General features: G+C 28.2%; 2 protein-coding genes across 2 annotated transcripts in view; one reads left to right on the top strand and one right to left on the bottom strand.

Annotated features, from left to right (window-relative positions):
- Nucleotides 1–15,391, bottom strand: part of LOC113389827 (aminopeptidase N-like) — a 24,649-nt gene extending 9,258 nt beyond the window's left edge. Inside the window, 6 exon segments of the mRNA XM_026626831.1 lie at nucleotides 10,915–11,071; nucleotides 11,194–11,349; nucleotides 11,410–11,682; nucleotides 11,685–11,755; nucleotides 13,624–14,374; nucleotides 15,325–15,391. Of these exon segments, the coding sequence (XP_026482616.1) occupies nucleotides 10,915–11,071; nucleotides 11,194–11,349; nucleotides 11,410–11,682; nucleotides 11,685–11,755; nucleotides 13,624–14,346 (1,380 nt within the window). The 5' untranslated portion in view covers nucleotides 14,347–14,374; nucleotides 15,325–15,391.
- Nucleotides 15,392–15,678: 287 nt separating this feature from the next.
- Nucleotides 15,679–16,325, top strand: part of LOC113389826 (RNA pseudouridylate synthase domain-containing protein 1-like) — a 2,784-nt gene continuing 2,137 nt past the window's right edge. The window contains 1 exon segment of the mRNA XM_026626830.1: nucleotides 15,679–15,683. Coding sequence (XP_026482615.1) covers nucleotides 15,679–15,683 — 5 coding nt within the window.

Genomic DNA, 16,325 nt, shown 5'->3' with positions numbered 1-16,325 from the left:
TCTAAAGAAGCGTTCAAATATCTGCAAAAAATTAATATATGGTAAATGAATCTGTAATGAGCTTTTTGACTAATTACAATACTAAGAAGCTATCTCTTTGGACAATTTGCAACATGTTCACATTGTTTACAACATTTTCAGACAATATATACATTATTTTCATACAGTTCTCAACGTTTTCAGACAATTTTCACATTTCTCCAGTGTTTACAACATTTTTAGAACATTTAGAACATTTTCAGATAATTTGCAACATTTTAAAAAAACGTTTTTCAACATCTACATTTTGCAACCACATTTTCAGTCAATCTACAATGTTTTAAGGCAATTCGTAAAAATTTCAGACAACCAAAACCTTTCCATACAATTTACAACATTTTCAGGACAATTGATGAATCTGCAATACCTGAGAGCTCTATCTTTATCCGTAGTGCAAGCCAAAGCCTTCAAAATAGCCAAAACTTGCGTCTGGCCAGATTACTATCTTCAGCTAAATTCCATAAAAATTCAAAAGCACTAGATGATGTTACGTTCTCTACATCCTGGTGGTACATTCATCTGTTAAAAGTTCAAATGATACAGAAGAATTTTTTCAGTATTTTTTTATTTGTTGCGGTAAGTTTGACCACAGGATGATTGTGAAAACCTGCAGGATAAAAAACTGAATAACCATTTTCTGGTAAATAACACAACTAGATGTCTGTACGTACCTTTTCTTCTGGTATCATCAGATGTTTCACTCCTATTTCTTATTCACTGGTCTGAAAATCGAACAGCAGTACAGTAAACTATAGACACAATGTCTGCAGGAATCCTGAAAAAAAAAACACAAGAATAAAACATTCTGAGTTATTATTTTATAATATTACACAGTGGTCCTTTACACACAGCTGCCCTGTCACTTTTAGTTTTGTGAGCGTTCATGAATTCTTCAAAATACGATACTGCCTTTTGTCTGCAATCTGAAATTGCATATCTGCATGCCAGGACGAGATCAGGATTCGGTGTTTCACAATGTCTTCAGGCCGAGAATGGTCTGCAAATGATAAGAATGATATTTGAAATACATTGGTAGATTTGGATTTAAAACTTTTGTAAAAAATACAATTGATACCATACTATATATATATATATATATATATATATATATATATAATTTTATATATTAACCTGTAAGATTCTCTCTTTCTGCCGATTTGCCCTTTTTGATTTTTAACTGATGAGAAATACCACCCAATCGTTCATACATTGGTGATATAAATTGGCTTATATATTTCTGCAAATAATAAATACAAAATATTAGTCATAGATGAGTGAGTGAAATATTATATTAGCCCCGCCAGTACTTTAATGAATACAGATAAAAATAATATTAGCTCTCACACTATTTACAGCACAAGAATTTTAATTCGACTTTGTTTTTAGTAATTTTGCTCTTGTTCTTTTGTATTCTCAAACAGTTAATATAATATATAATTAAAATTTTGTCAATTTTTTTTATAAATTAGGATAATTAATCATTTATTACCTCAAACAGAGGAAACTCATCCCCGTACATCAAAGCTTTTTTAAGCTTGGCCAAATTTTTTAATGCGCAGTTCCAAGCTATATATTCTGTTTCTTGTTTCAAATATGAGACCAGCTTTAAAGCTACAGAATAATTCTGATCTCCAGTCCTAAGAAGATTTATTATTATTTATATTATTCTACATTATATAAATAAATAAATTACCAGGCCAAGTCCAGAGAATCATCAATGAGTTGTACTCGATTCCAAATGTGTATTTTGTAATAATTTTCTGATTGAAGATATGAAATTAATTGCTCCCAATTTTGCAAATCGTAATTCACTCTGTAAATACCTAAAAATATTTACAATTTACAATTACAATTTGTGTTAAGTAATCAAGAACATTTATGTTTTAGATGATATAATCTGTTTTTGTTAAGGTTGTATGACAGAAAAAAGTTTGTTTTAGTATTTAGCCAAATTACAAGATTGTAGTACAAACAGTACGCCCTCAAGGTTTTTTAAAAATGGTTATTTTTCCTCAACATAGATTACAATCATTACAAATAGAGTTATTTACAAAAAAAAATTTATAATTCAAATTTCACAAGTGGAGGACTTTAATTTTAACTTGTGGAGTCCCACAAGGTTCTGTATTAGGAACTTTATTATATCTGTTATACACCAATAACCTTAAAGATGTAAAATTAAAGGAAAGATACATATTATATGCTGACGATACTGCCATAGTATATGCAGAAAAGGATAAAAAAAGACTCGAAGATACTATAAACATGGACATAAAAATTTACACCGAGTGGCTAACTGAAAATAAACTAACAATTAACATCGATAAACAAAATTACATATATTTCAAAACATAGAAAAAATACCGAAAACACTAAACTAAATATTAAAGTAAATAATAGAGAAATAGAAGAAGTGGAAAGCATAAAATACTTAGGACTAATAATAAATAAAAAATTGACATGGACAGAACATATAAACAAAATAAAAAGAAAGATAGGAACATTAACAGGGGCACTGAAAAGGATTCACTCGTTCGGCAAAAAAAATAAAATATTGATTTTTAAAACGCAAATAATACCTATAATTTTATATGGAATAACAACATGGAGCCAAACAACTAAAGCCAACCTAAATGACATACAGAGATTAATGAATAAAGCCACAAAAATGGCATATAATTTTCCACATCTAACACCAACCAAATACTTACAGAGAGAAACAAATAATCATTCACTAAATAACATAATTAAAATAGAGAAATGCAAACTAATACACAAAATGAAATTTAACCGAATTAAAATAGGTGCTACAATAGACATAAATCAAGATATACATGAACACTACACTAGACAACACAACAATTTTCACATAAAACACAATAGAAAGAAGAATTTTAGAGAAAATGTCATATGGAGCGCTAGCAAAATATATAACGAACTGCCAAACGATATCAAGATGACCAATAATGACGATAACTTTAAAAGAAAAATAAAGAAATACTATAAGGAAATTGAAGACAAAGAAGACTGAAGAGTTATATATAAAGATAGATATTTTAATTATAATAGATATTATATTAATGAAATAGATATTATAGTCAAATGAAATGTATATATAAAATATGGAAACTGTTCTCATAATCTCTCATACCAGACACCTCTGTCTGAAATATGAAAATAATGTTGTATATATATATATATATATATATATATAAAAAAATAAATAAATATTAAAAAAAAAAAAAAATCATATAGTGAAAAAAATTCAAGCAAATCAGACTTTATGGCGAAAACCCAAACTTCTCCTTTCAGAATTTAGTAAAAAAAAAAAAGTAAACAAACCTCATATTCTAAATGTAAACCCATCCTCTCACCTGCCATTTGTATATTAAATATAACCCATTGATCCCTCCCCGGCATATCCTTCAATGTAGCAGTCCCTGGCAAATCGACATCTTCATCAGCACCAGCACCAACACCATAATTCTTCCAAACATCTGCACCAGTCTTATTATATTATAATCACTTCCTCATCATCAGTACTGTTATTATCGAATCCCAAACTGATATATTATAACCTCAGATTCCTTTTCTGTCGTACTTCATATTTTCTGGACAGACCAACCACTTCCTGGGCCTGGTGTTATTGAAGTCTTTCTCTGATTCAGTGGTGTAACTTAAAGGGACGTACAGCATTTGTTTATTGTCGGAAGAATCATCTTTGTATGTTGCATTTTTGCAGGAGTGGTTTCGGAACATGCGTTGCAACAAGTAACGCTCCTGGATAAAGGATAATGGTAATAATATTATCCAGGTTTAAAAACTATCTTTTACCCTTTACCTGTGTGATGTAGGCAGGTCTTTCTCATAGTTCCTTCTAACATTAATAAGGGGATAGCCGGTCTGCAGAGTCCAAGAATCCATTATAGTTTTTATGCCATCATCCGTGCTCAAAATTTTGAGGTCGTCCTGTGAGCACTTGGTTTCATTTTTGGCCAATTTCTGTCTATAACTTGCTGATAGGTGCTTCCATAAATCGTCCTTTTGAGCATTTGAATAGGCGTGCTCTGATAAATAACTGGAAAAGGAAAAAATGATAAATTTTTGCACTCACACAAAGTGAGTACTATGGTTTATACAAAAACCGACATTTCAGAAAACGGGTTTTCGAATTTTCATTTTACTAAAAAACCGGTTTTAACCGGTTTTCGAATTTTATATAAATAATAAATTTTTGTTCAAACATTCTGTAATTTATCCGCAAATTTAGTGTAATTTAGAGTAGTATTTGACTGAATTTATTTATTGTTCAATTTTATAGATAGTAAACAAAATTATTTTAATTTAATTAGCAGAACTAAAAAATAATAGTTTATCCTGATTAAATAACTTTGAAAAATAATTATTCGTTATTCATGCATCATTTTCACATATAAGAATGAAATATGCTTATGATAGTAAAAGGAAAGCTTTCGAATAAATAAAAATAATACATTTAAATAAAAAAAAAATTCATTACATAAAAAAAATAAAGAAATATTAGATACATGTTGATACATACTTGTTAATATCAATTTTAGTTTTGAAAACAATTAGGGTAAACTATTATTTCTGTTCCGAGCAATTTTAATTAATTAATTTTAAATATTCTAATTATTTTTTGTTTAATAATAATATGATTTAAAACGTATGTCGAATTGCTACTTAGACATGTCCTTTGTTTATACTCACAAAATTTCCTGAAATAGAAAATACTCTTATACTTGCGACCAAATTATGCTTAAATGTTTTTAAAACCTGATATAATAATTCTAAGTTTTTTGTTCTTTAGTTTGTCGCTTCTAGAGGTTAAAACTTTTTTAAATTTGGTTAGAGGAAGTTACTTCTTCAAGAAGAAATCACACTGATTTAAATTAATATATACACTGATATAAAAATCTAAATTATTATATACAAAACCTTTCTGGGAACCATTGCAGATTGATAAGATATCAATTGCTATTGAACCGATATGATTTCAAGAATCAAAACGCTTTCATCTATCTTTTATATTTGGCTATATTTGTCATTTTCCATTTATACAGTGAAAAACGACTTTTTTCACTAAAAAAACGGTTTTCGAATTCCATAATTTTTGTCAAAAAAACGGGTTTCAAAACCGGTTTTTGAATACAGACAAAGCCTAGTGAGTACATTCTCATACTATTTGCACTACAACTGGTAAAATATTAATTGTATCTAAATACTGTATTTGATGAACTTGTGGATAATAAAATTATCTTCAAGTTATCTTAAGACAGTATCAATTGCAATAATTAGATTTCAAGCTATGAATAAAATAATATAAAAATATTACTCAAATGTCTGCAAAGTGAGTACATTCTCATACTATTTGCAGTACAACTGGTAAAATATTAATTGTATCTAAATACTGTCTTTGATGTACTTGTGGATAATAAAATTATCTTCCATTTATCTTAAGACAGTATCAACACGCAATAATTAGTTTTCAAGCTATGAATAAAATAATATAAAAATATTACTCGAACTGATTTGTCTACAAAGTGAGTACATTCTCATACTAGTTAAAATATCATAAAATAACCTAAAATTTGTTAATATTGTAAAAGTATTGTAAAGCTTATTAAAATTACTTATTAAATTTTTAAAAACACTTGTAACAAACAAACTAGTTATATTTAAAAAAAATTATAATTAAGTAAATATAAATAGGTTTATAGTAAATAAATTAAGTAATAAAATAGCTAATAATTAATTAAATTATATTAAACCTATAAAATATTGACTTAAGCCTTAGTATAATATTAAATATTATACCAACGGCTTGTAAAATTAATAAATAAATAAATAAATAAATAAATATTTGCACTGCAACTGGCAGAATATTAATTGTATCTAAATACTGTCTTTGATGAACTTGTAGATAATGAAATTATCTTTAATTTATCTTAAGACAGTATCAACTTGCAATAATTAGTTTTCAAGCTATGAATAATAATATAAAAATATCACTCAAACTGATTTGTCTGCAAAGTGAGTAGATTCTCATACTATTTGTACTACAACTGGCAAAATATTAATAGTATCTAAATATTGAAGATAAGAATTTGCAACATAAACTTCCGAATTATAAACAAAATTGTATAAAAATGTCACTGGCACTGATTTGTCTACAAAGTGGGTTTATTTTTATACTATTTGTACTGCAATTGGCAAAATATGAATTAGATCTAAATACCTTTTCAAACCTAGTCTGAATATATTATCAGCCAAAATCAAATCCAGCATCCTCAAAATCATACTTCCTTTACTGTACGATATAGAATCAAAAATCTGGCCAATATCATTTGGATTATCAATTTTTACAGACACCTAAACCACAAAAAAAAAAAAAAACAATATAATTCTGACCTAAATTACCATAAAGTGTAATTTCGATTTTTCACCTGATGAGATCCCTTCAAAGAGTCAACTTCCAGCAAACTCATGACCGTTTTGGCAGTGTTTTCCAGAAGAGAGTTCCATTCTGGATGCACTTGCTCCACTATTAGACCAGTGACGTAGGTGGTTACCCCTTCGTTCAACCATAAATCATTCCACCATTTCAAGGTGACTAGGTTGCCCAGCCACTGGTGGGTCAGTTCATGGGCAATCACCTGGAAAAGGAAAAATAACACTAAAGATACTAAAACTTGTCTAAACTTTTCTGGGTAATGCAAAGGATTCTGAATTTTGTACTGGATACTGAGCAATTCAAAAATAATAATTAGACTGGTATAAGTGGATGTTTACCTACCGAAACAATCGAATATCTACTCTTGGTGTCACTCGCAACATCATCGTACAGGAGTAAAGACTCTCTAAAAGTCACTGCTCCCCAATTCTCCATAGCACCTGAAATTTTACAATTGATACAATTAATGGTAGTTTCTGCATTGCAGTTTTCTGTGACTTGTCCAAAGCTTTTGATTTTATCTCTCATGAATTTTTTTTAAACAAGCTCGAAAAATAAGGTGTGCATGGTAAATCTCTTGAATTATTTTCATTGTACTTATCAAATAGGACTCAATCTGTTTATCTGAATGATCGTGGTTTAGTAATTATCTCAGACAAACAAAATATTAAGCTCGGTGTCCCTCAGGGCTCAATTCTCGGACCATTATTATTTCTCATCTACATAAACGATCTGCCAAAATGTACAATTCTTTAGAAGAAGTAAATAATAAATTAAATCTAGTTATGAAGTCAATTTCGAATTGGTTCAACTCTAATAATCTTTTGCTCAATAATGACAAAACCCAAATTATGTCTTTTCGAACAGTAAATAGGATGGGTCATGAGATCAATTCTTTAACTATCAATAGCATTCAATTTGAATTTTCCTCAGTCTCAAAATTTCTAGGCATCCAATTACACAAAAACTTAAACTGGGACAATCATTTATTCCATACTTGTATCTAAGTTAACAAAAAGCTGTTTCATGTTGAGGATTCTAAAATCTAAATTTAGTTTAAATTGCCTTCTTTAAATTTATTATTCTAATTTCTATTCCATCTCGCATATGGAATACAATTTCGGGGATTCTCGTCATCCTTAAAGGATATATTCAAAATACAGAAAGAGCATTAAGAATATTTTTTTTCCCTCAGTTCCTTGCACTCATGTAGGAATTTTATCGACTATTTAACATTCTCACTGTTCCCTATATATTTTTGCTAATTACGTTGTCATTCATTAAGATAATCCTGAACGCTTCCAGACTTCTATCCTCCATGTTGATTTCTATTAAAAACAAGAAATTTGACTATAAAGGACCAACTTTTAAACTTGAACATCTTTCAATACCATAGACGGAAGAGGAGTACAGCTTTTTAATCTATTCTCACTATATGTTAGGAAATTGATGATCGTCAATTTCATAATAGCATTCTTAAACTTTAAAAGCCCAAAGTTTCTACGAAACTTCTGAGTTTGCCAATTTCGATATCAAACATTATTTTTATAATGAAATGCCTACTGATAAATATTGGATACTTTTTTTTCCAACAGTTACAATTATTTTTTCCCTTTTCCATACTTTTTCGAATTTTTATTCCAATTATTTTAACATTTTTCTACCCTAAGTATTTCATCATTGCAATTATTTTCATATTATATTCTTTTTTGATACTGCGCTTAATTATTATTTTTTCCAGATATGGGACTCAATAAAATTGCATGACGGATATTTAAAGGATTTTTTTTACCATAAGAAGAATCTCAAGATCTACAAGCCTTAAATAAACTATTTCAATATTATAACATTTTTTCTTCAAGTTATTGAATTAATTATACTAATGTTAGGCTTAATATTGTTTTATAGTTGTATTTTACTGTAATTAATTCAATTAAGATAATTTATTTTCTGTAATTACAAAATTCAATCCTGTATACGTAATATAAATATAATTCTGATGTAAAATAAGGTATCATTTCATTGTCAATTTTATTACCTGCATAAATTTCCGCACTGCAATCATTTTAACGGGCCACTTTTGGAGGGCATATGGTGTGTATAAATACTGGGTCAGTTCGTTGAGAATGTTTGGAGACTCTCTGAGGGCAAAATTGGTCTGTAAGTAAGGACAAATATTAGAATTTTTAAAAGAGTACATGTGTTGAATTCTTTTGTGCCCCAATTGTAACATTTTTAGACTATCTACAACACTTCATGATAATTTAATAAGGCGATAAACTAAAAAATCTTTTATCATTGCTGGCCTTTGTTTTATGTTGTAAATCTCAAAATTGATTTTATAAATTTAATCGATAAAATGTTATAGGGATTATTTGAATTATATGGTGCCTCTAAAGCGTTAAATTTGGACCTTAACTGCTTCTTATTTTTAACTATAGTAATGTAATTTATATTAAATTTTACTGTAATATATTACAGGATAGATAGTAACACATATTTGAGATGCTCATTTTGTTTTCAAAATTTGTATATATTGATATATTCTACTATAATAAATATGTTATAACAAATTTTCTGTCGTATTTATTTTGAAATGCACTTACGATCATAATTAATACTTGAACTGCCACGAATTATAATTTTTCTTTATTCACATTAGTTTTTCTAGTTTGTTTTAATAAAGTAATTTTAGTATAGTACTTCAGATCTCAAAATATGTGTTTGAAATAAAAAATGTGTCTTTACGAAGTTCGACTTAAATAAAAACACAATATGAATTTAGAATGTTAATTAGAACATATAGTTTTTTCTTGTAACTTGCATATTAACAAGTATTTTTATAACATTCTTCTTACTAAATTATCTAAGATTGGTCTTAATTCTTCACTTATTTATTTTTTTAAGAGTTATCTTCATAATCGTGAACAGTTTGTCTATCTTAATGGATACTTGAGCAAAATTGAAAATATCAGTTCAGGTGTTCCTCAGGGATCCATTCTTGGTCCACTACTATTTATTATTTTTATTAATGACATATCTGATATTATTAGCTGTCCACATTTATTATTTGCAGATGATCTCAAACTATATCTCAAAATAAATTCTATTGATGACTACTTATTATTACAGTCTCAACTTGACTCTTTCCACTCTTGGTGTGTCTTTAACAAATTATATTTAAATATATCAAAGTGCAAGATTCTTAGTTTTTCACATAAGCGCAGTTCCAATACATTTTGATTATAAAATTTCTAACACCAGCATTGATAGATGTAATAAAATTTCAGATTTAGGAGTTCTATTTGATTCTGGTTTGTTTTTCACGGAACATATAACTGATATTTGTAATAGGGCACATCAATCTTTAGGTTTTATACTGAGAAATTGTAAACAATTCAATTCTAACAATGCACTTCTTTGCATGTACTATTCTATTGTACATTTGTAAATTAGAATATGGTTCGATTATTTGGTATCCTCATCAAATCAACAACTCTGATGCGATAGAGAAGGCTCAGCGAAAATTTCTGAAATATCTTTATTATAAAACATATAAAATTTACCCTGAACGTGGCTTTGACAACAACACATTACTAAAAGAATTTGGTATTCCTTCCCTTGCCTCACGTCGATTTATCTGTACAATTATATTCTTATTTAAACTTTGCAATAATTCTATAGACTGTCCTCTAGATAATTAATATTAATAAGTTTATTCTTAATCAGCTATCCTTTAATGTTCAAAGACTATCTACGTGTTCACAATTATTTTTCAATTATCCTACTCCTAAATCTAATTCACTCTTAAATTCGCCTATTTTACTTATGTCCTCTAACTTTAACCTAATTAATAATGAAATAGATATTCACAACACTTCATCTAATCAAATAATCTCCATCTGCACAAGTTAATCTTTATATTTTCTTTTCCAATATCTCATTATTTTATCTTATTCTGTTTATAAAATAATATTTTTAAATTCTGCATTATATGTAATTTTATATTAAGCATTTTATGTTAATAACTATATATTGTAATTTTGTGTATATTTTAATTGTAATTCATTTTCTAAAATAATTGTATTTTTGAGTCCTCTTGGAAGAAATCTGTGGGCTATATATTTAAAATAAATAAATAAATAAATAAATAAATAAATATTGTGTTTCATATATGCATATATGAATTCCTATCTGTGTATAAATGTTTTCATGAGTGTGTGCATGTATATGTGTGTTCATGTTTGTTTAAATAATTTATAAATATAAAATATGTCCTCTAAAAGAATTTTTAAGTAACAGTGGCAATTAGATAATACAATTCATATTAAATTGAAAGCGAGTACTGTGATCTACAATATTTTAGTCAATTCGAAGAAGTTTTTTGCATATTTTTTTACCTGGTTGATGGCCCTTGGCATAGCGTAGACCTCAAATTTGTAATCAAATTTTGTAACATCCCTAACTTCAAAATCCGAGACCATGAAAAACACCAGGTATGTCGACATTTTTGGAGTTGTTGTGAAATTCGTCCACAGCCAATCTGGATTGTCCATCCTGAAGAAATAGACCAGCAACTTAATATTAGGGAAAACTTAGAGGCTTATTAAAGATTGAAAGATAAATAAGTAGACAGAAAGGCAGTTGGATAGGTATACCTAGTTCTTTTATCTACTCACATTTCAGTGATGCTAGCAGCTGGTGCATTACTGATAGCCCTGTACTTTTTTCGATGTAACAAATTAATATCAAAAGTTGCCTTCATGTCAGGTTCATCAAAACAAGGAAAAGCCCTCCTGGCATCTGTGGGTTCAAATTGGGTCACCGAAAGCCACCTGAAAAAATAAAATTTGGTCAAATTGAACCTTTTAACCCTATATCCATCACCCACTCACTCTTTTTCACCATTCTCCTTCTTATAACTGCATCTATAATATCCCGACAGGGTCTCCTTAATCAGTCCAGTAAATTTTATCATCACCACATAAGTTTCTCCTACATTCATTTCCTGATTGAGTTCAATTCTATAGAAGTCGTTCTGAGCGGTTTCATTGACTTTTGGCAAGTACCCTGCACTTTTGACCAGGTTCTCACGGTCGATCCAGGCCAAGGTGTTGTTGGTGGACTTTTGTTTGCGTTCCACATGGTTGGTCATGATTTCCAACACTTGGAGGTTTTTTCGTCGATATCCAGCTCGAGGGCGTGCAGGATGATTTCTTTTGTTGGACGAACACATCTAACCTGGATAACAGACATAATGAATATTTTCTGGATGTTTCGATTATTTTGACGCCAAATTTCGAACAAATCTGCATGTGTAAAGCAACTTGCCTTTAGGCAAAAAGCCCCTTACATCAATTTTCTTTGTATTGAATTATGTTCTTTTCGAACAGTGAATAGGATGGGTCATGAGATCAATTCTTTAACTATCAATAGCATTCAATTTGAATTTTCCTCAGTCTTTAAATTTCTAGGCATCCAATTACAAAAAAACTTGACCTGGAACAATCATATTCATTCCATACTTGTACCTAAGTTAACAAAAACTGTTTCATGTTGGGGATTCTAAAATCAAAAGTTAGTTACGTTGTCATTCATAAAGAAAAATCCTGAACGCTTCAACCTATCCTCCATGTTGAATTCCTACTATAAAACAATAAATTTGACTATAAAAGAACCAACTTTTAAATTGAAACATCTTTCAATACCATAGACGGAAGAGGAGTACAGCTTTTTAATCTACTCCCACTATATGTTAGGAAATTGAATGATCGTCAATTTCATAGTGCCATTGTTGAACTTTTAAAAGCCCAAAGTTTCTACAATACTTCTGAGTTTGCCAATTTCGATATCAAACAATATTTTGATAATGAAATGCCTACTGATAATATTTGATACTTTTTTTTCCAACAGTTGAAATTATTTTTTTTCTTTTCCATACTTTTTCTAATTTTTATTCAAAATTATTTTAACATTTTTCTACCCTAAGTATATTATTAGTACAATTATTTTCATATTATATTCTTTTTTGTTACTGCTCTTAATTTTTATTTTCCAGATATGGGACTCAAATAAAAATTGCTCAACGAATATTTAAAGGATTTTTTTTTACCATAAGAATGTCAAGATCTACAAGCCTTAAATAGACTTTTTCAATATTATAACTTTTTTTTTCCAAGTTATTGTATTAGATATTACTAATGTTAGGCCTAATATTGTTTTATATTTGTATTTTACTGTAATTAATTCAATTAAGATAATTTATTTTCTGTACTTACTAAATATAATCCTGTATCCGTAATGAAAATATAAATATAAATAAATATGTAAAGTAGATATATAAAAGTAGAAAACGAGTTTAGTTAATATTCACTCTAGATATTATTAATTGTAATTATGTGATTATGGCAATAAGGGTGTACCAGATGCTAAGATAATAAATTGCATCAGCACTCAAAAAGTATCTCGACAATTGGAGAATATAAAATATGTGAATGTGAATCAAGTCATATTACTTTTACAACAAAAAATCAAGAATAGCTGAAAATAAATAATTCGGAAATATGAAAGGATATAATGTCTGGATTGAATCACAAAACTGAAGATTGATTTCGAGTACACATTCATTGATAAATTTAATAAAAATGTTGATACATTTTTTTCAAATATTGGTATACATAAGTTGGTTGGCAAAAACATTTTAAGAAACAAAGATTGAGATTGTAAAAATGCTTGCGCAAATAATGTCTATGGAGATAAATGAAGTGAGATACTTATATTAATTATATAATAGCAAAATATATTATATTGTAATAATAAGTATAATATTGGCATATATTTATATGAAACATTAGAGACTGTCATGTTTGATTTATATTTAATAAGTTTAGATATTTTATATTGATTGATTAGCTTGCAAATATTAAAAAATGTCAAAGTAATTCTTACCATGCACATCCGAGTCTAAGAAAAAATATATGAAAAAGCATTGTGTTAGGTTCAGACAGCATGGCAAGCACTCATGATGTTCTTCTGAATATTGCTAAATTCCGATTCTTATTATTAAGTCTGGTTGCAACTTGCGTTAAGGTTTATCTATTTTTACTTACCGCAATGGCAACTTGTCCACTAAACGAATAGTTCATGGCCTCATCCAGGTAAGTGATCAGGTTCAAATGGTAATGTTGAGGAACCACATTTCTGGGCAACCTGTAGATGTTGTTCTCGTCCAAATCACAGGTGTCATTCTGCACATTGTCTAAAGAACTGTTTATACTGACAACTATGGATGTGATATCTGCTCTTAACTTGTGCTTCGGAAGATCATCATGCTTGGTGGTCGATGTTGATTCATCATGATCAACAGTTGTTTTTTCAGTCGCCAAAGTTGTTGCAACTCTTTCAGTTGCCATTGTTGTTGTAGTTCTTTCAGTTGCCATCGTTGTTGTACTCTTTTCAGTTGCCAACTCAGTAGTAGCATCTTCAGAAGTTTCTTTATCATTCGGACAAGTTGATGTACTAACCTCATGAACAGTCGTCATCACTCCCTTATCATGGTCGACATGCGTAATATTCTTGAGCTTCTGGACAATCCTGGTTACATTCTTCGGAATTTGTGAAATCTTCTCCGAAATTATGTGCTTTAGCTGGTTGATGACATGGTTGTAGTCGTGTTTCTGGTTATGGAAGATGTTTTCGGAACTATTTGTTGCAGGAACTGTGTAGGAAAATAGTGGATCATCATCCTGATCTTCGTCCTGGTGTTTGCACAGAGAAGTCGTGGTAAGGATCAGGATGAAGATGATGATAGATGAGCTGGCGGGCCAAGACATTTTGGCAACTTTTGGCTGATTGTGCCACCTAGAACAAAAAATAGAAATTAGATAAAATTATCAGAAATTAGTCTTAAGATTTTTTTCTTGAAACCTTTGTTTCAGATTCCAGATATTCCGTTCATGTGTTTTATTATTTTAGATAAAAAATATATTTATTACTTTATTATTTTATATCCATGCTTAATTTTGCTTCAAAAATATTTTTTTTAATAAATAAATAAATAAAACTTCTCAATACATTTAAATATTTTGATTTGATTATGAAATAATATAGGTACAAATAACATACTAAAAATATTATAAAAAAATAGCTTTTATATTATAAAATTTATATTTTGTATTAAAAAAATAGACATTTTGACAATTGTGTTTTGACGTTTCGCAATCATGAAATTTTGTTTTAATTAAATTTATTTATTTATTTATTTATACACCAAAAATCAAATTGTTTGCTGTTGAGAGTGTTCTATGTAGAAAGACTAAAATAATAAAATTATTTTACAGTTATTGAATTTTTTTTTGTCAGTATTAAATAAATATCACATTTTAATAGCTAGTTTTAATCAAAACGGATTTTAGTATTTTTTAGTACATTATTGATAATTATAAATTAATACATTTAATTAGTGACAAAACTAATAACTAATTATTTTTTATTATAAATTTATAATTATAATAACTATTTGAACAATAATAACAATACGTTTGCCTAACTGTACTTGGGAATTCTAATCACGTATATATATATATATATATATATATATATATCTACAGTATATTTAAGAAATAAGAATACATAAAGCACGACGAAGCATGCAATCATAAAAAAATATTTATTGAATAAATTACGCCGGTGGTACGTGAATAAAATACTTGATGATACATTTGGCACAAATAAAATTACATATATAGTATATACATATATATATATTGTGGGGAATCAACCTTTGTATAAATTTTCAAGTAAATATATACCATTTTATAACTGTTTTCTTTCAAACAATAACGAAATTTTTGCAATTAAAATTAGTTCTCCAAATCCACCATCTTTGTTTAAATGTCAAAAAAAATGTGCTAGAATAGATAAGTGACATGAACTTGTCGCTGCAATAAGTTTTGGCGCGAAATTTGAAATTTAAATTTGATTTGAAATTTAAATGTAAATTAACTTCCTAATAAACATTTTTACCATCAAACGTCTAACCAAAGGACTAATATTGATCAACTGTCAAATTTTCAAGATATTTAAAGAAAGGTAGAAAAATCCATTGCATTTACCGTTTTATTCATAACTTTTATTTAGGACTGTATAAAAGTGTTCCCTACAGAATGTTGTAAATTTTATCTAATTTCACCCCATCTAACTGAAAAGGGGTGGTTCCATATGAAATATTTGAGTTATGTGACAAAAACCAAAAAAAAATCCCGAATTTTTTAATCATTCAAATCAAATATTAAATATCAAATTCAAAGTTGATTTATTCAAAACTTTTTATCGGACTGTATAAAGTGTTCCCTACAGAATGTTGCAAATTTTATCTAGTTTCTGCTGTGTTACTGCAAAATTTTCCAGATATTTAGAGAAATGTAGAAAAATGTCTCGAAATTTCCACATAAATCCGGCCTTTGTATTATATAATTGAAAATAACAGTTATTTTTATTATGATAATAATTATTATAAATTATTAAATCAATCGCTAAGAGGTCGCTGATCTCGTGGATGGAAACTAGTTTCGATTTTTTTTTATATGAAAAAATAAAATGATGGTCCTATACGAACCGGTTAACAGATGACAAGAATATGAATAAATTAGAATATATACATTAATATATAATATATATATATATATATATATATATGTGTGTGTGAGTGTATATATTTATATTTATAAATGCGTTTATTTGTTTATATAAATTCCGTTGCTTTTGAATTGTTATTAAATTTAATTAAATTATATTATAGTAATTAGTATTT

Source organism: Ctenocephalides felis, unplaced genomic scaffold (genome assembly GCF_003426905.1).
Source record: "Ctenocephalides felis isolate EL2017-DRISC unplaced genomic scaffold, ASM342690v1 CF-g0.4_SCAFFOLD_03573, whole genome shotgun sequence".
Taxonomy (NCBI): domain Eukaryota; kingdom Metazoa; phylum Arthropoda; class Insecta; order Siphonaptera; family Pulicidae; genus Ctenocephalides; species Ctenocephalides felis.
The sequence above is the reverse complement of the archived record's forward strand: the minus strand, read 5'-3'. Positions and strand labels throughout refer to the sequence as shown.